Genomic DNA, 21998 nt, shown 5'->3' with positions numbered 1-21998 from the left:
ATGTAAAATCGACCTTCTTTTCTTTGCATCAGCCAGCTCCAGATGCACAGAACCTGCTGGCACCCACAGGAGGATGAGAGACTGACAGCAGATGAAGAGCTCATGTTACAGTGCCAAGCCATGAGGTTCGTGGACAGAAAGAGGTATGAACTGGCTTTACATATTATTCATCTGATGGGAGACAAAATTAAAATGGCCAATATCAAGGGTAATAGAAGACTGTTATTAGGTCAGAGTCTTTCTCTAGTATGGAATCCCACTTTAAGGGTCTGACTCTACTGGAACAAGGAAAAACAGGCCTTTGGGGACATCTGATAAGACAGAGGGTAAGATAAAGCTTTTTAATTGAGTGATGGATTCCAGTTAGGACAATGATATTATTTCAAAGGCTCATGACATTCAGATTTCTAATGAAGTAAGTTCATTGTGAATGATAGAGGCAGAATACATTATGGATAGGTGTGTCTGGAGCAAAAACTCTCAGGAAACCACTCCAGGAACAGACAGTGCACACACAGCAGAGAAGTTTCCACAAATTACTGTCTCTTTCTCTGATCCCACAGCTAATCACTGGGGAGTGAGATAGTCCAGAGCTTTCATCCCAAGCAGCGAATATCACGAGGTTAGTTACCTGAGATAGGACTTGTTTTTCATTCAAGAATAACATCAAAACTGATTAAAAAACAAAGTACTTGTACTCTTTGTACAATTACTCCTTTGATTAACATCCAAATGTTGTTCTTGATAACCAACATTCTTTCGGATAAAGTGTTCTTAGCCCAGTATGTTTTCACTTGTAGCAGAAACAATTAGTTTGTATATACACAGACAGTGGCAGCATGATACACAATAGCTTGCACAGTCACAAATTATGCCATTATTGTCATATATTGCTGCACTTTACAGTGACAAATATTAAATGCAGGTCAACTCTTCAAATCTATAAGCACACAGTTCAAAGCACTGCATATACAGGCAAAAGAAACAACACTTTTCTGCACTTTAAATAGAAAATTGTGACTAATTTGCTTTCCTTTTTAATGCTTTGTTGGTCTGGCGGCATTCCTTCTTCCACAAAGTCATGGCATACATATTCTATACTATCTCAAACATCTATTCACCGTGTCTGTCCTCCTGTATGTATTTTTCCTTGCAGTACTGTATCATGTTGATGATTTCCTGGTTTTCTGTTTTTCACTTCTCCATGTTAGAGTTGGTTCTTTTGAATAGGAATTTTTTTTTCATAAGTATCTTTGAACACTTGGAGAAATGTATTACTAGTCAGCACTAAAGGGAAGGCAGGTGTAGAAAAGGAAGGATCTGAAGGGAAAGTGCAGTTCAGGCAAGAATTGGAAATGCTTCAAACTGGAAAGAAGTCACTGCACCTCAATCTCTATGTGTATGCCTGACATTAGTAATCAGACTGAGAGAGTTTGGCTGTGATTTCACCATGGATCAGAGCAGGACAAGAACCATTTTTCTGAGTCATTCAAGGTTAGCTACTAGTTTAACAGGTTGCAAGATGCTGTCTTTGGTTCTCCACAAAATGTGTTCTTTCCTACATAGTATGATACACTCTAAAAAGGTTCTAGCAAAATACTCATGTGCTTGCTGAAATTACCAGATCAGAAGATCATGGTTTGCTCAGGCTGTCAGCTGTAGGTATCCCCAACTGTGCTGGAAATTGCACTACCCTGACAGGATTTGGCATTCCTTCTGCCCTTTCAGTCCTTGCTGTTTAATCACTGGGTTTCAAATCACATGCACTAAAGCTCAGGTGAATCACCAACAAGAAAAACAAGATTAAGCCTGTCATATCCCATCTGCCCCATGCACACAAAACTAGTTGCACAGCTCCAAGACAGCGAAACCCACAGACAGTCACAGAAACAAACCAACCTCCCATTTGCCATACTCTCCACTCCCAATCATCTCTTCAGTTCTCTTATGTTCAAAATATTTTATTTCTTTTTTTCCCTATGTGCTGTTTTTGGGGGGAAAATCTCACCTTACAAGCAGAAGGTTTCTTGAGCTTATTCTTCCTGAGACAATGTAGATACAATAGGAAAGCAGCATACCACTTCATGCACTGACAACACTATGTCAACTATTAAAGGATCGTTTTACCAAAGTAATACGTTAAAATTCTTCAACCATCGTGCTGAACTACTGCACTTCATATAATTTGCCTGACTCATACAGGAGTAAAAGAATTCTAGACACATCCATTTCAAACTCAGAAATCTGATTCTGGTTTGAAAATTGATCAAGGTCATACAACCACCTAAAAAAACAGCTGTTATCTAACTGTCATTAAATTAATTACCATCCAATCATCTAATGCTAGGATATCTTCCTCAGCTAAGCAAATCCATTTTAGTTGTGGACAGCTTTTCCTTGCTCTAAATCTACTCATATGTTTGAAAACTTCAAGTAACTGTATCTCCACTAGATGATCTCCTCAAGTAAGTAACTCAATATGTCCATTTTCTAATGAAGGGAATGTTAGAGCAGCTGGAAAGCTGTCTGTATTACACCTCTCTATACCACAGCACAGCTTTTTCTAAGGCCTTTTGTTTTCCCACCATTAAATCAAGTCGCATAGAAGACTGATTTACCTTCCTTGTAAGTCTGTGCAAGCCTTTTCTCAAAGAAGAGGACTTGTGCTTCTACTTTAAGGGATCCCAGGTTCTGTCATCAATATCCATTTGAACAACCATTGGGAAAATGAAAAACAGTCTGATTTCTTTCACAACCTCTTCTGTATCACATGAGCCTATGTGGAATATCCCATACTTAACGAAGCTATTGCTGAAGCCCAGGCCTCCCATTTCCTGTAAATGAGTGAAGGATATACCTGGATAACTTACATGGTTTGATATAAATTTACAAATTTATAAATAAGCATGACTCCAGCATAATTTTCTTGCTTAGGGAGCCCTACATATTAATGAGTAGTTTCCATATAAACACTAACTTTGGTAAACCATAGATGTCTATGGTGGGTTCAAATTAATACCTAATGTCTTCTTGGAAGGAGAGGAACTAATAGGAATACAAGTATCAGAAAAAAATTTCAAACATGAATACAAAGGACAGGCTCTTAAATCTATACCAAGAACCTGATCATTTCAGCTGTTGTTTCACAGTTTGCTTATAGTATCCTATTTTTGAATTGGGGCCAGGATTCATAGATTGTTTAGAATTAAAATGCGATGTGTGGCTCTACCAGAAACACTACACTCTTTGGATATCAGAAGTACCATTTGATCTCAAGGGATTCTCAATATTGTTGCAAGACCTGATCTTGCTTGTAAATCAGGTACCTTCCTGATAACTGAAGAAAGTGAGCTACAGCTCTTCAGCTGTTGGAAGCACTGTGGTCCACATCTTTCCAAATAGTTGCTATTCCTTTCCAGTAGGAAAGAATCATCAGCTCCCATGATATAAGCAAGTAGAGGAATATTAAATAGATATATCAAATAAAGATATGGAGAATATCAGACCTTCAATGCTGCTAACAAGCAGACATTTCATTTTCACCTGGAAGCTGGTTTCTGTAGCTGGTTTCACATACTGCTAGGCTTGTTTTACTACTTAATTTTCTAGGGACCAAGCAGAGAGATTTAATATTCAGGATGTTTGATGAATGGTAGTTTCTCAGAGAAGAACTCTATGAAACCAGTTTTACTGTTCTGTCTGTTCAAAAGCAAGCATGTACAGGGTGCTCTCTGATGTTCTTGTCAGGAGAACACAGGGAAGGTGGTATATTTATGCATTCACAGCACTGAATTCCAGAGTTTACAGGGTATTTCACACATAATTAACTGCATATAAAAGTGCATGCTGTTTAAATTTCATTTGAATTAAGATACTTCATGCCTAACCACTTTATACTGGTACCTCCTAGAAGAGGACAATAGCTGGAAACAGGCCAATAACAGCCATAGCTAGCAAGCTTTCCTCTCCTCTTAACCTTACTTGGAATTAAGCACATTGTCATATTTTTCATTTTTAACTATGTTTGAAACTTCTCAACTTAGGCCCCCTCAAGACTGTCACACAAAACCCAACACAAGCACACACAGCAATTTGCTTTACATGGTGAGACAGTTTACTTATGGAAGAAACATGTGCAACAGAATGAGGTGTAAACTCCTCCATATACAGACCTCAGAAGGAAGGTAACTTACCAGGAGGAAGTTTCACTGGCCTGATGCTTTCACAGTCACACTTCCATTGCCAATTTTTTTGCAATTTGGTTTGTGATAAAGCCAACTTATTTCAAATTAGAATAGCAATCTTTTAAGATGTCCTTGTAAGTCACTTTTATATCTAGGAAGTCTGGCTCATATAGAACACTTTTGTCAGCAGGCAGACAAAAGTCAGATGGAACTGAGGTACTTTGTGACTTTGGAAAGAATGGAAATGTGATAAAAAAAGAAACAGAAGACCCAAAATAGAAGACGCCAGAACAAGCTTTTGAGTAATTAAGTGAAACAACTGAGCAGACACAAGCTGTGCTGTAGCTGTCCCACCTCCGTATCACCTACACACTCAAGGTCCTAACCACTGAGGAGTATTTTTCTCTTTTGTCCTTTCTCATCTCATTGGGTCTTTTATTACAATGTGTAGAGCAGAATAGTTTCAGTGGGACAGCACAAGAATACTCCCGCCACAAATCAGTTCAACACATTGTTGAGGTATGAGGGACAAGAGTATTCTTCCAAAGAGTCAGAAACATGGGTTTTAGCCCTCACGAGGAGGAAATAAGTGAAAGGAAATAAATTCTTGAGTTGAATTCTTCAGCTCAAGAATTTGAACATGTCTCTTCACTAGACTTTCATAAGACCTCTCTAAAGAGGGATAAATACCCTTTGCTTCCCTGTCAAGCCTTATTCATATCATCGCTAGTAGTACATACATTTGTGAACAACTGCCGAAGATGAAGTACAGGAAGAGTAAAATTTCATCTAAAATCTCTGATGAATACCTAGAGAGCTCACTAAGAAGCAATCAAACCAGACAATGCATTAGTTTCTCAAAAACAAGGTCAATCATGCCACTTGTTCAATGTTTTTGTTGCTCTCTTCTTTATCAATGTTTTAATAAAAAATATTAAAAATTAAAATGTTTGTTTATTTATATACTGACTATATTATGTACTTTATAAGGGGTGCTCTGAAAGTCATGTCTCCTGTTTGGTTTGGCCCATGATGTCAGAGGCAGTTGGTGGTATGGTAGTAGTGGTTGAGCCTTCCCACCAATATCCCGTTACGTGTTGCTGCCATGTGACAGATGGCAGCAGCAGGGCAGTCTGACAGAATGGCAGCTGACATGGAAATGCTGATGAGGCAAAAGGTATGGGATTGAATTATTCTACACAGAAAAAATTGCACCCACCTGACATCCACTGATGCTTGCTGAATGTTTTTGGAGACCAACCAGTGGATGTCACATAGTGAGGCAGTAGGTGGTGCATTTCAGCAGTGTTGAAAGTGACCATGACTCACTTCTGCTGGTGCAGGATCTGACAAGTATGGCATGCAGGCTCTTGTTCATCGCTGGCAAAAATGCAGAGCAAATGGTGGTGCCTTTGTTGAAAATAGTGTTATGTAGCTGAGAATTTTTTCAATCAATGAGTGTTATTGTGCTCTTTGTATGTTAAAGTTTCCATGGAATAAATAGGAAGCAGAGGCATTACTTCTGGAGTAACCTATGTATATGTGGTCCAAGACTATTCCTCTTCACTCAAAGCAGCCCAGGCACAACAAAATGTTGGACACCCATGGACTTGAATATTTATTCCTACCTCAGTCTTTCCTGGATAAAGAATTTTACTGTTGTGCTCCCTATTCCTCAGATTTTCCCTGAGGAAAACAGAGTGCAAGGCCCTCAAAGCCCAGACAGTGTGCATACACAGATTAAGCAGAAACATATAAAGGCTCTGAGAACATTATTAACCTACAAAAAACAAGTCTACATTAAAAAAAGGGCAAATTAATGAAATAATCTAGCATGAAACAAGGTAAAAGGTCTAAAACATTGAGTTACCTGTAATTTGAAAGAGGATTCAGTTATGGAAACAAGTAGTTTGTCAGAATCAAACAATAGTCAATTCTTCACAGCTCACAATTATGCAAAAAGATTTACTCTGTTGTTTGAGCTTTTTAGCTATAATTATTGTACATAAGTGGGATATATTCATAGAAAAAGCTGAATATCATTAGCCTGCATTGTCTTCCAGTGAATCATTCAGTTGCATTCTGTTATACTCATATGATACCTAATGTAGTATCACAGAAATATACATATATCACAATTTAAAATATATAATATGTAAGATAAGTGAGTTAACTTAGAATTGTATACTTGTCTGAGCTTGGCAGAATGCTTATGCTATCAAATTAGTTTTGCATTAAGAGATGTTCCTGAAATCTCTTTAAACAGTTGTAAGAACCACAAGATGGCACCTGCTATAGACCATTTGGAAATAGATGGTTCCTTTATGCACATTTTCTGCTCAAGAATTCCCATTAAGGAAGCTGGATTTTGTTTTAAACTTGCAGAACATAGATTTTTACAAAGAGCCCCTCTGACTATACCATGAATGAAAGCATGTTTCCAGCTCAAACACATGAAGTGAGTATGCACCTGGACACAGAGCTTCCTCCTCTCAGAAAGACTCTCTTCTGTTTCTCCAGCAGTTGTTCTCAAAGCATTCCCATGGCTGTCCTATGCAGAGATATTGGGATAGAAAAAGAAAGAAGTCAGTTGGCTTTAGGGAACAAGATGCTTTCAGCATTACTGCTTTTCAATTCACTTGTCACGTGGAAAAAAAGCTTTCCCAAGTGAAAATACAAAGAAGAATATTACTAGTTGTGAAACCAAGCTTTCAAACATTAAGAACCACCAGAATTAAGATTACTGGTACGACTCTGAAGCAGTTCCCTTAAGTATTACAGTACAGTCTTTAATTATGCCAACATAAAGGGTTTTCCAGAAGTTCCAAGCTTCATTCAGCACAGGAATGAACAATACTCACTTAGTGTTCAGGTTTTACTTACCTTTATTATCATTGTTCAGTGTACAAAGAAGGGTAAGAAGTAACAGTGCTAGGCACCAAAGTGCTTCCATTGTGTTGCATGGCATGGAGAACTGCAGGCATGCTGTCAGGGAAAGAAAGCACAGCCCTTGCCCTCGTGTCAGCAGTCAGCCATTGCAAAAGTTGTGGCTTCATTACAGTAATACTGAGAATTGCCAGAATTAGAAAATTTCTGTTATTTATAGCTCTGGTGACTGGCAGGAACTTACTTCTGCACTAGTGCAGGCACTATCCTGCATGTGTTAGGGGTTAACTGGTCATTCTCTTACCTTCTCATCCCCCCATTCATCCCATATCCCAATCGTAATGGGATGTAGTCATTTAGAGATAATGGTGCTGTTCACTGTCTACCACAGTTCTGCTGGTGGTCTGACACTAGCCACACATAAACCAAGATAGACCAAGGGTACATAAATTTGAAGTTCTCAGCCAGACCCTGAGAAGAGGGAACAAGTGAACAGAATGCCTTCATCTCCAAGAGTACATTTCCCACTCAATTCAATGCAAAGTCTTAATGAAGACTATGAAAATAACCACAAACATTCAGGTTTGACATCAGTGACATCTCTGGAGGGAGAGAAAGATGTCATAAGCAAGGTTTTGCTTTTTTTTGTGGGAGATGGATACAACAGGTAGAGCTTCTTTATCACCTTTATCTTCCTTATCAAGATCTTTATCACCTTTATAATGCTTTATCAAGTCTCAGTTTCTGGTCTACCATGGAAAATGACTGTGAACATCTGGTGATGTTGAAAGTCACGCATTTGTGTTTTCATTCTGCAGGCTTGTGTTGTGGAGATGCCTCACTTATTTTTTGCTCATGAAATGTGATTGTTTACAACATGAAATATGAAAACATTGAATTAAATTTCAATCACAAGCATCATCAAGCCCCAACTTCCCTGAAGTCCTATTTACTTCCACAGTAAGCAGTAGTGTTAGTGCACTCAGAACATCACTGACTTGAGGTGAATTCAGTCTCAACACAAACCTGGGCAACAGATGTCTTGCCCTCTGAGCAACTCACAGTATATATAAGAGAAGGAAACTATGAAAAAGAGAAGAGATGAAATGCAAGAAACAATTAGCCTGACGTTAGTCACTGTGTCACTATGAGATGGTCAGAGTTGCTACTTCTCTCTATCTATAAAAAACTGAAACTCTTGCTTCTGTCTTTGGTGATCACCTGACACTTGCAGCAATAAAAACGTATCACGACAACAGGGAGTATGGGATATGCAAGCACAGAAGGATCCTAAATCTGGTAGCTGATTTCCTACTGCACCCTCCTTATATCATGAGCAAAGGCAGGAGGAGTACAGTTAGCCTTTTTCATTCTTCATGTACTACTACACCAGAGAGCAGCTGTTGCCTCTTTACTTGTGAGCATACAGTAGCTTTCACCATAGGCTGTTTATGTCTTGACAACAAAGTGGCTCTAAACTCTTCATGCACTTCAAAGGGAGGAGACACAGTACTGAACTCCATCGGTAGATGCCAACTTTCTCTGCTCTTCCCTCCTTAGACTGCAGAAAATGTGCCAGATCTGAAAAGGATGGAGCTCAGGGATACACTGATTGTAAATTCATCTTTTTGATACATTATTGGATGTTTAAAGCTTAATCTTCTTATAATTTGGAATGACAAATAACTAGTTGTAAGCTTCTAACCCAAATTAAGGATGAGGATGGATCTTGTGGGGAAATGGGAAAAAAAAAAACCTGCTTTTTTCACTGTGGGAAGCATTTATTAAGCTTAATGCCATAGGTAATGACTAATGGGAGGAAATTACAAGCAGAACTAGCCCCAAATCCTTTGCTATCTTGCCTTGAGCCAGGCCGGCCCATCACAGTGCTTTTGACAGCTGCCCTCTGGAGGAAGTTGGCTCTGCAGACCATGCCCACGCTGGAAACTCGGCCAGGTGAAGGCCACAGGCAACTTCCACGTTTCTGCCTCACCTCACTTGCTTACAGATGAGCCACTTGTGAGTAAGCCAGCAGGCCTAAACGAGGAGGAACTAACCCTGAGTAGAGATCGCCTGCCCAGGGGCAGGAGAGTGTTGCCAGGCTGAGTTTGGGTGGCTCAGGATAAGACTAAATGAGCACCACCGATTCTAACCCTGGAGCACTGACCAGGAACTGTCTTTCTATATACGCCACACTTAGGCCCCTTCTTCGTACAGGAAATGCAAGATATCAAATGCTCTCATAGCTTCCTAGTAGCAGAGGAAGTTATTTAATCCAAACAGTACAACCTCAACTCAAATTTGCCTGAAGAATCCATGCCAAAAATAGCGACTCACTAGAGGAAATGAGGGATAAAACAAGTATTTGGGATCTGAGTATTCAACAACATAATAATGATAAATACTGACTATAATGTCTGTGATTTTTTTCCCATATCAGGACTGAGTTAATAGAATTCAAAAGTATAACATTTTAGATTTTTCAAATACACAAAAATTAAAATCTGAGAAGACTGAAGAGCAAGTAGTCATTACTGTAGTCTAGACATGGGAGAAGATGCAAAGTTTTAATATTTAATTTTTCAACAGGCTACAGTCCTCCCATTGAAGCGTAGTTAAAAATATGATAAAAAAGCTCAATATGATTTCAGTTCTCTACTGAAAATACCTCTAACTGTAACTGATAAAAAAGGAAGACAGATAGAAAGAATAAATACCCTAGTAAGACATAAAGTTAGAGGCTCCATGAGAATGTGCAAGAAATTTGCCACAAAAAAATGATCCAAAGGATGGAACAACTACCTATGAGGTCAGGCTGAGAGAGCTGATAATTTCAGTGTACTCACAAATATTTTTGAAAAGACATGGGAAAAAAAAACAAACAACCATACCATGGAGAGAGCTTATACAATATTGACATTCATCTTAAGTAAAATAATGGAATAAAGAAAGAGAAAGGAAATATCTAAACCGTAAAACAAGCAAAGCACATTTACAAAGAAGACTATAATAAACACAAGGATAATGAGGATATTCACATGACTGCAACATTAACATATGAAAAGGAAAGGCATTTGTAACACATTTATATGCTACTTACTGTATGACTTCATGAAACCCTCCCTTATTAATCTGAGATCTGATGCACATTATATAAGATCAGATGCACAAACATATGAGATCAAGACATGGAAAAATAGGGTTTGTGACACAGAACAAATAGATATCTCGAGAAGACTTCTGCACTTGCATCAGAATTTCCCCTATGTACTCTAAAATTTAAATTATGATTATGGGATAAGACTCAAAATTAAACAAACAAACAAACAAAAAAAAACAACCCAACAACAACAACAACAAAAACAACACCCATAATCAATAAACAGGGAAAACATTTCAAAATCTTTTATGCACTCATGACTTCAGTTTAATGTTTAAGCCTCAATTATTGTCCTCTGAACTGAGGCTTTCCTTCACTGCTACCTGGGAAAGTGTACGTCATTTTCAAATGAAGACAGGCTTTGGTTGAAAGAATGCCACTTTATTTGACGAAATATTTTGATCCTTCTAGTAGATACAAGGGGACAATTTGTCTAGCCACACTGCAAGCATTAGCTTTATATACAGCTGTATCTGCCTAGTTGGAAATGTTGTGACATTGAGGTCATGGAAGACTGTACTTGCACACTACCATGTCGACTAGCAGATGAGAGCCAACTAATTGGGGTACATCACAGCTGCAGGAGGTAGCTTATGGGCTGTGAACTGATCTTTCTCCTATTGAACTAGTTGATCCTGGGATCCAAAGAGAGATGAGTTGTCTTCAGAGACTATCTTCTGGTAATGCATTTGCAGCACCTGTAGCATCTATATGCTGATACTGATCACACTCTTTCTTCCTGTAGACTCTTGTTCTCCTGCTGATAACAGCTCTGTATCGTAACCATTCTTTCATTTCCTAATTGTTTCTTGAGAGTACACGCATTTCTTTCCATGTCAATATCTTGGAATTCCTTTTCTTTTCTGCTTTCTGACTGTTGGAGAGCTGGAACACATCTGAAAATGACATCCTGCATTATAAGCCTTACAATTTATGCAAAGATTTATTTTGCTGCTACCTTTCCAAATACATTCCATATTGACATATACTAATATAAGCATCAATTCACGTGGATTTTCTTCAACTCACACCATTAAACCTCTGAGATTATCTTAAAAAGAAAAAAGAAAAAAAAAGAAGAAAAAAAAAGAAAGAAAAGCAAAAAATATGATTTCACAGGCACAGCAATTCAGGAATTTTTACATGGTCTTATTCAGTGAGACAAATGCTATCCACCAGCAGTTTCCACTTTGCTGTTGATTTTGATGGGATTGATGGAATTTTTTTGATTGATGGAATAGAGAAATGCCATATAGTAGGTTAAGATCATAACTATTTCATCCAGAATGATCAATGCAAAGCCAGAGGTCAAATTACTTGACACCAGAGGTCAAACATTCAGGAACCATTTGGAGACTCTGGTGTTTAGTTTGGCTGTGGAGTACGAACAACAGAAGTGTGACCACTCAGTACTCTGTGTTTCCTGCCATGCGTTAATAACTAGTTTTATCTCTAGATGACTGTGCTGAACTTGCCCATATTGAAGGGGCCTGTGTCTCCCACAGTGCTCACAATACGGCAATTTAAAATGGAATTCATGCTGCCATCAAACAGGGCACTGTGTATCTGTTGAAAGAAACTACATGATAGCAGTAAGACAGTGCGGGAAGAAAGAGACTTAGGCAGGTTTGCAGGAAAATGAAACTTCATATACTGGGTTCCAACAGGAAGATCTGAGCTCCAGACTTCATGTTTTGAAAAAAGTTGTTGTAACAATGAAAACACAGCTGCATCCACAGGAAGTATGGGAGGGATGTGAAGACAGGCAGTGACTTACTGGTCAGTCAGAAAAGGAAAATCTGGGGGTACATGGATAGGTTTTTGTTCCAATTTTTTAATGGTAAAAAAGGACTTGATTTGGAAGAATTGCTGTTACACTGTGTCATAACAACGCTCTCATCTGATATCAGGAGGAGGCAATCATGTCAGCAGATACTGCTTTATACAGATGACACGATCACAGTGTGATTCTGCTGGAAGACCGGAATGTCCTCAGAAAATACGTGACCAGTTTCAAACAAGAAAGCCTGCATGGCAGCTTGTGCCAGCAATCTAAAGATAATATTCTAATATGGTTCGGGACTGAAGTACATGAAGATTGCAGAAACATTCCCACAAAACTTCTTGGGGCACATATGCAGTCTAAATTAAAAGTACATCACACTCCTAATAACTGCAACAATACTTCTGTGCTTTCAGCAGTCACATTTAACTGGTGAATTAAATATTCCTATTAGTCTTATGTGGAGAAGGATGACACTATCTACTCCCTATGAAGACCAAGGTGCTATCTCTGAGTACAGCTCGAAAGAGAAAAGGGTTTTTTTCCTTCAGTATTAGAAGTGTTTTCATGCTACTGTCACGTGTATGTGTAAGTTCATCTACAAGCTCTACAATAAGACTCCTCAGTCCTTTCTCAGGATCCTTCATCACTGTATGTCAACTATCAGCCCAGGCCTGTGACCAGGACCTGCCAGCAAGGGTGAGGTCTTTTGGCAAAGCTTTTCCCATCACAGAGCAAGGAGAGGGGGCTGGGGATGGAGGCCAAACTGCTGCCAACTATGACAAAAAATTGTTCTCAGAGATGGTGAAAACCTCAGAATTTCCCGTTTCCAAGGGAACACCATCACACTGAGAACCATTAGACAGCTACTATCTTATTTCAATTACAAATCAGACTCTGGCAGCTGCCTAAGCAGCACTGGTAAACCAGCAAAACACAACTGTTTATGTAAAGTGCTTGGAGCTCCTCACAGATGAAGAATAAATTATGAGGCTGAATAAGATTCTGTGTACGGATCTGGATCTACAAAGCTGAAGATTACCTGGCATCTTGTGCAAATTTCAGTGGGCATTAATGCTGGGCCTACAGAGAAAGATATCTCCGCAGACTCTTCTGTAACACAACAAATTTGTTCTGAAAATATCTCACAAAAGGGAATGCACTTTTGCAGTGCTAAGAGCAACAATGCATGTTGTGATGTTGGGAAACAAGGGCCTCTCATACGTGTACAACAAGAGAGATTTCTTCTGCTTCTGTTTTTCCTAAATCAAATTCTGCTTTGGCCACGTAGTGTGTTTGACATTTCTAGAATGGAATCTGACCACAATTATATTTAAATTTTTATTTCTGAAACTTTGAAATTGAGCAGGCTTTAGCTTTAGATCAAGTATCTCATCTAGAAATAAATTCTGGTCTGAAAAATTTGTGTGAAAGATGGTCCTTAATGGATAGCAAAAGACAGTGATATAAGGGAAAAGTCATGTATGAAATAAAAAAAGTATATCTACCACATTACATTCAAATACAGAAATTTAACATGGATTTCAGGGAGTACACATTACCTGCAGCACGCAAATCCAAATTTGATGTTTTCCTGGTTTTAGCCACGCATTTTTGAGCAAAATTTTATGTTACAAATGGAGTACAACTAATAATAAAAACAGTTTTCAAAGCCACTAATCTAAAATATGTTTGACAAGCAAAACTGTATTTATGTGAATTAATAAGTTATTTCAATACGTAAACATTGCATCCGTAGGTACCTCAGGAAAGCTGCAATAAGAAAACAAAACATGGGGCAGCAGACAGGTGTGCTGGGCAAACTCAGTGCAGCCAACTATCTCTATTTGGTTGTCAATTGCAGAAAACTGCTATGATGCATGGTACAACACCAGGAGAAGTGCTGATGTGAGCTGTCTGTTCAGCAATTTACCAGGGGCTGGGAGCAGATGTGCACAATGCCTGGCATTGCACAGGTCCTGAGTGCTGGATGTGGAGCTGTGCCCAGCCTTGGGAGCCAGGTGCCCCCAAGGCATCCCCTGGGGCTGTCAGCAGCCCTACAGTGCACCCAGCGTGGGCTGGCAGCCCACCCAATGTAGTGCAGTGCACCCCATGCAACCCAGGGGTAGGAACACACTTGCTGTGAGGATTACTATGAATGGTCAGTTCACACAGCTTCCATTATGTGGCGTGGGAATGGATGTAAATTAGCTCTTTCATCCCAAACACTTCCATATTGACCTCAACATCCTCTGTTTCCCCACTGACACAGAGGAAGGTTTGGTTACATTCAGAAGTCCCCATCTATGCTAGGAACCAGCTACAGAGCAACACAGAGACCATCAGTCCCATGCAATCTCCATCCATCACCTTTCAATTTAATGGCAACACAGTGACAGGAAAAACACATAAATCTGATGCCTCTGCTAAATAGTTACAGCAATGAGCACTGATTCATGTGCAGAGGCCTGCTGAATGGCTGTGCGTGTGTGTCAGGACTCCATAATTAGACTTCCTTACAGACACTTGCTTCTCTCAGACACTGCCTCTTCCCATACATCAAGCATGATTGACCACAGAGGTGGCTGCAACAGAGGCACTCTGGCAGCAGATATGCACATGCACTGACTCACGTTTTTGTCTGCATCAATTCCTCTGGGTCACTGCGATCTGCTGCAGTTCCCTCAGTAGGATTCCGAGGTGCATTTTGGCTGACCACAGCCAGCCCCTTTCCTGCCCCTTGTATCGCATCCGTGGTCATGATTCTGCCTGCATGTATAAGCAAGTATTGCGACAAGCAGTTGGATATATCCCAAGACCACTAAGTTTGTGAAGCGATGAGCAAAACAAATCCACAAATGATTTGTTTAACTGATGTTTAACTGATGCAATATCTTAATGAGTTTTGAATAATTTGTATGTTTTGGTTTTGTTTCTTGTTTTGTTTTGTTTTTCCCCTACAGAACTAACAGAATAATCTTTTTACAATTTTACAGCTTGTCACTGCCATTCTTTTTTTCCATATAACTAATGACTTGGGAGCATTAGTGAAAGAGATTTGTTACTGAGACAGAAGAATCCTGTTTGACATCACAGACTGATTTTCAACCCTATTTATTCATGATTTAAGATTAGTGAAGTATTTTTCAAGGAAAACGAGTTGCTTTTCAGCACATTACTTTGATAAAAACAAAACCAAACTAAAACATTGGCAACCTATATTTAAATTTCTTGAGTTGTAAAACAAATATGGAATGCTATCAGTGATGAAGTAAATAATACAGTTGCCTGACACATCTTCCACTGGACTGGAAGGGTAGATGAGGATGTCCATACTTGGCTCTGTCAAGAACCATACAGCTTCATTACGAACTGAAGCCGGCACTTATATTCTTTCAATTTTTATGCTGGTATTATAAGGAAATGATTCAAATAAGCTGTCCCAAATCATCGTCACAACGCCTTCTAGGCATAATTTTAAACTATACACAATTTCTATGTGTAATTTTTAACATCAGCATATAATAATCTAACTCTCTGCTACTGTCTGTCCTTGCTGAATGTCATGAGGCATCTGTTGACATTCGTCAGGCCTGACAAAGACCCTCTAGACGGCAGCCCTGCCCTCAAGCACATCAGCCACTTGTCATCCCTCCCCAGTACACTTTGTCATCTCCTCCAGGTGATAAAGGTGCTGAAGAGGACCAGTGCTGAGGCAGATCCGACTTAGTTCTGGTCTCCAGGCAGAGTGTTACTAACTAATCAACACCCCAACCTGTCCAGTCAGCATTTTTTTACCCCTCAGATTGTTCATCAATTCAAACCATAATGTATTTATTTGGATACAAAACAGTTTTAAGAGATGGCATTGAAAGCAAATGATTTTCTCACTTTGGCTACAAATCCTTTAATTTTATCACAGAAGGCAATCTGGTGAGCCAGATACCATTTACCTATGGTAAACCCATGCTGACAGTTCCCAGTCATCATAAATGCACTTCCAGGGGAGTTGGTCTGTGATTTTCACCTGGACCTGGAGAAGGTTGATGAGCTAGGAGAACTGTGAATTGGTGGAGGTTTTTTCTGGCTTATTTGTGTTCTACATTCCCCTTCCTCTAGCTGACAGGGATCCCAACAGTTTGTCAGGTACAAAGAGAGGGAAATTGCAAGGAGATGAGCCCTTTTTGGTACAGCCTAGTCCATGGACGTGTATATTTATGTCCTCTCAACTAGCTTCTGGGTCATCTCAGGTTGGAAACTGGGAAAAATTTCTTCTCAGGAAGAGTGGACAAGTATTGGCATGGGTTGCCCAGGGAAGTGAGGAAATCACCATCCCTAGAGGTGTTCAGTATACATGCAGATGTAGTACTGAAGTACATGATTTAGTGGGCAGAGTGGGGATGGGTTGATAGTTGATCTTAGTGGTCTTTTCCGACCTTATTGATTCCACAATTTCTATAAGGACTATAAACTCAGCAAGAATACTGAGAAAGGAAAGCATATTTTTCAAACATGTTCTTGGCAGAGTCAAAGAGTATGACTCAGTTTCCCTTCAGTCTCCTTGGGTGCGCTAAAAACCCTGGCCTGAAATCTGAGCAATAAAATGGACTCCAATCCCACACTCACAGCACCACCACAATGAGCCCTTCATTAGCCAACACTTCCGCAGGCTGTTAAAGTAGAGGAGGGTTTACCAAACAGCTAATCCTCGGTAATGAAAGGTTTCCAACAAAGCCCTCCTTCCAGGGAGTCTGGGCACTTTCACATTAGCACAAAGTGAATAGATGGAGTGGTTCAGGAAACCTGCCAAACAGTAGCTCATGCCCTGAACACAAAGACTTGCAGTCTTTAGGGAGCTGAAGAAAAAACAGTAGTGTTTTGGGTTATTTCTTGTCATCATAGTTACTTTCTTCTTCACTTTCTTTCATGTTATTTCCTGAGCAGTCTTCAATCTATAAAATGTATGCAGATTTGCCCTTTAAATTTCATTCACACCTATAAATCAGCTTGTGCACTGCTTTACCCTATTTTCCACATGAGACAGAGGTTTCCTCTCTGCTTGGGCCACGTCTCTCCTGGACATACGCCATGTTTTTTACTATCAGCTCCAAGGAACAGCGAGACCACTGACTACTGCCCATTCATTTCCCTGGGGCTTTGTTTTGCTTTGGTATTTAACAGGCTGACAATTGGATCTTTTCCTTTTGGGGGCTATTTTAAGAAGGCTTTGTTTAATCAGAGCCATTTGAGATACAAGGTAAGTATTTTTCCTTTAGACTTGTGAAGGCGATGCATGTTCTTTGGATTTGAGTAGAGAATGTCAGGATTAACATCAAAACATAGATGGTCCTCCTGGAAGCTATGCTAGGGCACATGGAGGTGCTATGGGAGAGCCAGCATGTCTTCAGCAAGGCCAAATCCTGTTTGACCGACATAGTGGTCAAACAGGCTTTTGCAGTGGTGTCACTGCATCAATGGTCAAGGGAAGAGCCACTGATGTCATCTGTTTCAACTTCAGTAAGGTCTTTGACACAGTACTTCATAACATCCTTCTCTCCAAAATGGAAAAGATATAGATTTGATGGGTTTGATGGAAGAAGAACTGGCTGCAGGATCTAGACAACGGTCTAGTCAGAGGTGGTCAATGGCTCAGTGTCTAGGTGGAGATCAGTGACAAGTGGTGTTTCACAAGGGTCAGTGCTGGGACCAATACTCTTCATCAGTAACACTAATAGTGGGGTCAAGTGCAACCTCAGAAAGTTTGCTGATGACACCAAGCTGTGGGGTGCAGTTGACACATCAGAAGGATGGGATGCCATTCAGAGGGACCTAGGCAGGTTGAGCAGTGTGCTCAGGTGAACCTCATGAGGTTCCACAAATCAAAGTTCAAGGTGTGCACCTGGGTTGAGACAACTTTCACTACCAATACAAGGTGGGGAATGACAGGATTGAGCACAGTCCTGCTGAAAAGACCTGGGGATACTGGTGAGCGGCAGCTGGATATGAGCCAGCAATGTGCCTTCATAGCTCAGAAAGCCAACTGTGTTCTGGGCTGCACCAAAAGAAACATGGCCAGCAGGTCAGGGAGGGGATCCCACAGCTCTGCTCTGCTCTCTGAGACCTCACGGAGTACTGTGTGTGGATGTGGAGTCCTCAGTACAAAAAAAAACAACCATGGAGCTGTTGGAGTGCATCCAGAGAAGGCCTCAAAAGTGATCCCAGGGATCACCTCTCCTGTGGGGACAGGCTGAGAGAGCTGGGGCTGTGCAGAATGGAGAAGAGAAGGCTCTGGGGAAACCTGAGTGCGGCCTGTCGGTATCTAAAGAGGGTCCATATGAAAGAAAGGGACAGACTCTTTAGCAGAGCCTGTTGAGACAGGATAAGGGGAAATGGTTCCAGACTAAACAAACAACAGATTTAGCTTGGATATAAGGAAAAAGTCTTTTACAGAGAGGTCAGCGAGGCACAGGTTGCCCAGAGATGTGGTGGATCCTCCACCCCTGCAGACTTTCAGGGCCAGGCTGATCTGGGCTCTAAGATCTGGCTCCAGACAGAGCTGTAAGCGACCCTGTTCATCGTAAGGGAATTGGACTAGATGGCCTTTAAGAGACCTTTCCAACTCAAACGATTACTACAGCAAACAGAGGTCACAGCTTTCAGTCTTCTCCGGCAGGCAAAGGAAGGCAGAGAGTGGGAGCACGACGAGCATAACCCAGTGCGGGCGGCAGAGCAAGGCTGACACCTGACGGCTCCAAACTGCGAGGGCGACGCTGGGCGGACAGAACGCTCCCTCTCCTTCGGCCGCCAGGGGGCAGTGCTCCGCCCGGCAGCGCCCCGCCGCTCCGTCCCGCGGCTCCGGGCGGGGAGCAGCGCGGGCCTCAGGACCTGAGGGTCCGGCTGAACGTCTTCTGCATCGCATCCTTCTTGGTTATTTCATAGAATCATAGGATCCTCTAGGTTGGGAAGGAGCTTCAAGATTCGTCAAGCTCAACCGTGCCGCGACAACACGGCTTAATACCTCCTGCAATAGGGATTCCGTCGCTGCCCTGGACAGCCAGTTCCAGTGCTTGGGACTTGCTTGTACCTTAGCACAGGTAGTTGCAGGGAGATAAGAAGTCTTCCTCCACCTCCTATCCTTCAGACTGACTGCCTTTGTTCCCTCACCACTGCTCAGAAGCCCTGTGTGCTGGCCCCTTCACCAGATGCATTGCTTTTCTCTACACGTACAAAAGCAACTCCTTCCAGTTAGCAACACAAAAAATGAAGGCAGTATTCAGTATACACTCACAGCAAATTTCCTACATCTGAGTAAATCATGTGAATGTAATCTCCCTGAACAAACGAAAACCCCCACATTCCTAGCATACTCTGTTGTTGCCTCCTCTCCCACTAACATGAACCAAGATGGCTCTGCTGTGAAGCTGCTCCTGTCACAAAAAGTTACCCTCCAAGTGAAATTCAAGACTAGAGACTCCTGTCAGTCAAATTAGTACATCTTAAAATCATTTTGTAAACCTGAAGAATAAATCAAGCAAAAAGTAGCTTAGGTTCACTTGCTGAGATTTCATAATTAGCCTCCAAAAATTGTCACAATACCCTAATTGAACCAAAGAAATTATATCATTTTCTCTTTTGAATTCAGTGAACAGATAATCCTCCAATGAACAAATCCTGCACTTGGCAGGCTAACACAGTGCATTCTCCAGTCTTGACAGATATTGCAGATAATGGTCTATTTTTTTGTTCAGCTCCATGTCGGAATGCTGAAAGAGTCTTAACACATTCTGTTACTGAAAGATAAAAGCTAAACTGTAATGGAGGCTTTACATCAATGCAGCATCTCTGTCCTCTGCCAAATAAAACCCTTTCTCGAAGAGGTAGAACTGACGAAGACTGGTTTCCTACCAATTTTTGTCTCTCCATACACCTCAAATTCACCACATTAGCCATGTTTTCCTCTACACAACTTTACAACAGACAGAGATGGTGTCTCTGTTTGAGTGCAAACAAACATCCGCTACTTGAAATTTATGTTTTAGCGCTTCATCTTCCAAGGTTTCAGCTCAGTCTTTTGTTATCATAATTTGAAGTATCTCTAATACTGTCACATGCATGTTATGTTGAGTCCAAAGGCTCACAGGATGTCTCCTCAAGAAAATATGGTAAAAATAATAATACAATAGTTACATGTATTTTCCTTAAAAAACAATATATCCCACAGAATATGAATCTTAGCTATGATCCTGAATCTGCGCTATGATTCTACAGTGAAAACTGTAAATCAATATGAAAGCATTCATCAGTTTCACCTGAGAGATTTCAGATATTTCATTCTTCATTGCTTCCACTTTTCCAAAAGCAAATAATATACCAATTTTAGTTTTATTCTAAAGAGAGAGTAAAGCTGATAATCTTGAGTCACTGGAATAACAGGTAGAAATTGCTGGAACCATGCTATTGCAATCAGACTCCTCAGCATTCTGACTTGTAAGGAATGGACCTTGCCTCCAAAACCAAAGTGAGAGAACAAATTCTGACCTGAAATCATATTGGATCAGGTAAAACAAATGATGTGAATGCAAGTTCTCTCAGAGACCACAGAAATGGTTAGAACAAAGGAAGAGGCCACAGCGATGCAGTCTCAAATGTCACGTCGTAAACAGGAGTTTGCTGTTGAACACATCTGTCTTATATCTACTGCTTTGAAGGGATGCAAACAAAGAGCCTGGGTTTGAGTAAATACAGAATGAAAATGATTATAGGAAATAGTGCTGTGAATTGCTTTCAGTCTTTGGGCTTCATTCATTTCTAAAATAAAGGATAGGCATTAGATGAGGGTTAAGTTATCTGCATTCAGTGCTTTGCTCTCAGGCTTTCCAAATGACTTTAAACAAATTATTTTCTGTGTTCTCCCCTCATTCTCCTTTTGCTACATCACAGAGACATTGGAAGACTGAATCAAACACCATGGTGACAACTTCTGCACAAAGAATGGGAAAAGTCTAGGCATATTAAAAAAAAAAAAAAAAGATAATGAATGATGTCCTGACTCTCTGAAAACAATGTGTTCTTCTCACAGCTCTCCCCCTCTAAGCTCTTTTGGTTTCTTTCTTTACCATAAAATTCTCGTTTTCCTTCTCTTTTCCTTCTTTTGAAAGGACACAGTTGTTATAAGTGCTTCTTCATGTTAAAAGTTAACACAAGTCATCAGAAAGCTAATGGTGAGAGCAAGTGTCTGAGAAGCTTAATTGTTGCATGTGACAGCTTCAGCTGTCATGTACTAACAAACCTATCACAGCATACTCTTTCTAAAACTGCCTTTGAAGTACCAGAATGCAAGCAAGTTCTAACTGCAGACAAATTAATCCAGATTCTATCTTTGCTTTTCTATCTTTGCTTTCAAAGCCTGCACTGACAGCGAACAGAATAGCCAGCATTCCACTTCATCTGTTGAGGGGAAAATAATTGGCACAATTTCAGCACGGAAAGCAGCAAAGAACTGTAACACCTTTATTGGCATAATTTAGGTAATAAGCACACAAGGTGATTACTTGGCAGCTCTTTTTATTTACATTTAATCAAAGACTGAGAAAACAACTAGGATATGCTACTTAACTGTGCAGGGTAAGAGCTCACTTCCCTCTAATAGAAGTCTGCTTCACCTGCAGTGTTAAAGGCTGATTTTTGCACAAAAAGCTCATGAGCTCTCTGCCTGGGGATGAGGATCACTGAACGGACTTTCTGGCCAGTTCATTTAACCATAAGTACACAGCAGTGTCTGAACTTGCATGCCTGATGCTGAAGTCTGCATGGCCTGCCATACACTTCTGGATGCTGGAGTTTTATTTCTTCCAGACAGCGTTATATTGTGTTCACAAAGTACACTAATGAATGGCAGTCCATAAGCATTCAGTGGCCGCTGCCATCTCCTGTTTGAACAGACTCACTGGTTCAGGCCAAAGGAGTGTGCAAGGTCTGCAGGTCT

At 40.4% G+C, this 21998-nt stretch overlaps 1 protein-coding gene across 1 annotated transcript in view; it reads right to left on the bottom strand.

Annotated features, from left to right (window-relative positions):
- ARHGEF4 (Rho guanine nucleotide exchange factor 4) overlaps positions 1-21998 on the bottom strand; it is a 192584-nt gene that overhangs the window by 154669 nt on the left and 15917 nt on the right. The window contains exon 3 of the mRNA XM_065747933.1: positions 6655-6735. Within this exon, the coding sequence (XP_065604005.1) occupies positions 6655-6735 (81 nt within the window). The remainder of the gene's footprint in view (positions 1-6654; positions 6736-21998) is intronic.

Source organism: Cyrtonyx montezumae, unplaced genomic scaffold, assembly GCF_038088225.1.
Source record: "Cyrtonyx montezumae isolate F1298 unplaced genomic scaffold, pur_monq_1.0 scaffold_5, whole genome shotgun sequence".
In the NCBI taxonomy this organism is placed as follows: domain Eukaryota; kingdom Metazoa; phylum Chordata; class Aves; order Galliformes; family Odontophoridae; genus Cyrtonyx; species Cyrtonyx montezumae.
Note: the sequence above shows the minus strand (reverse complement) of the source record. Positions and strands in the feature narration are given on the sequence as shown.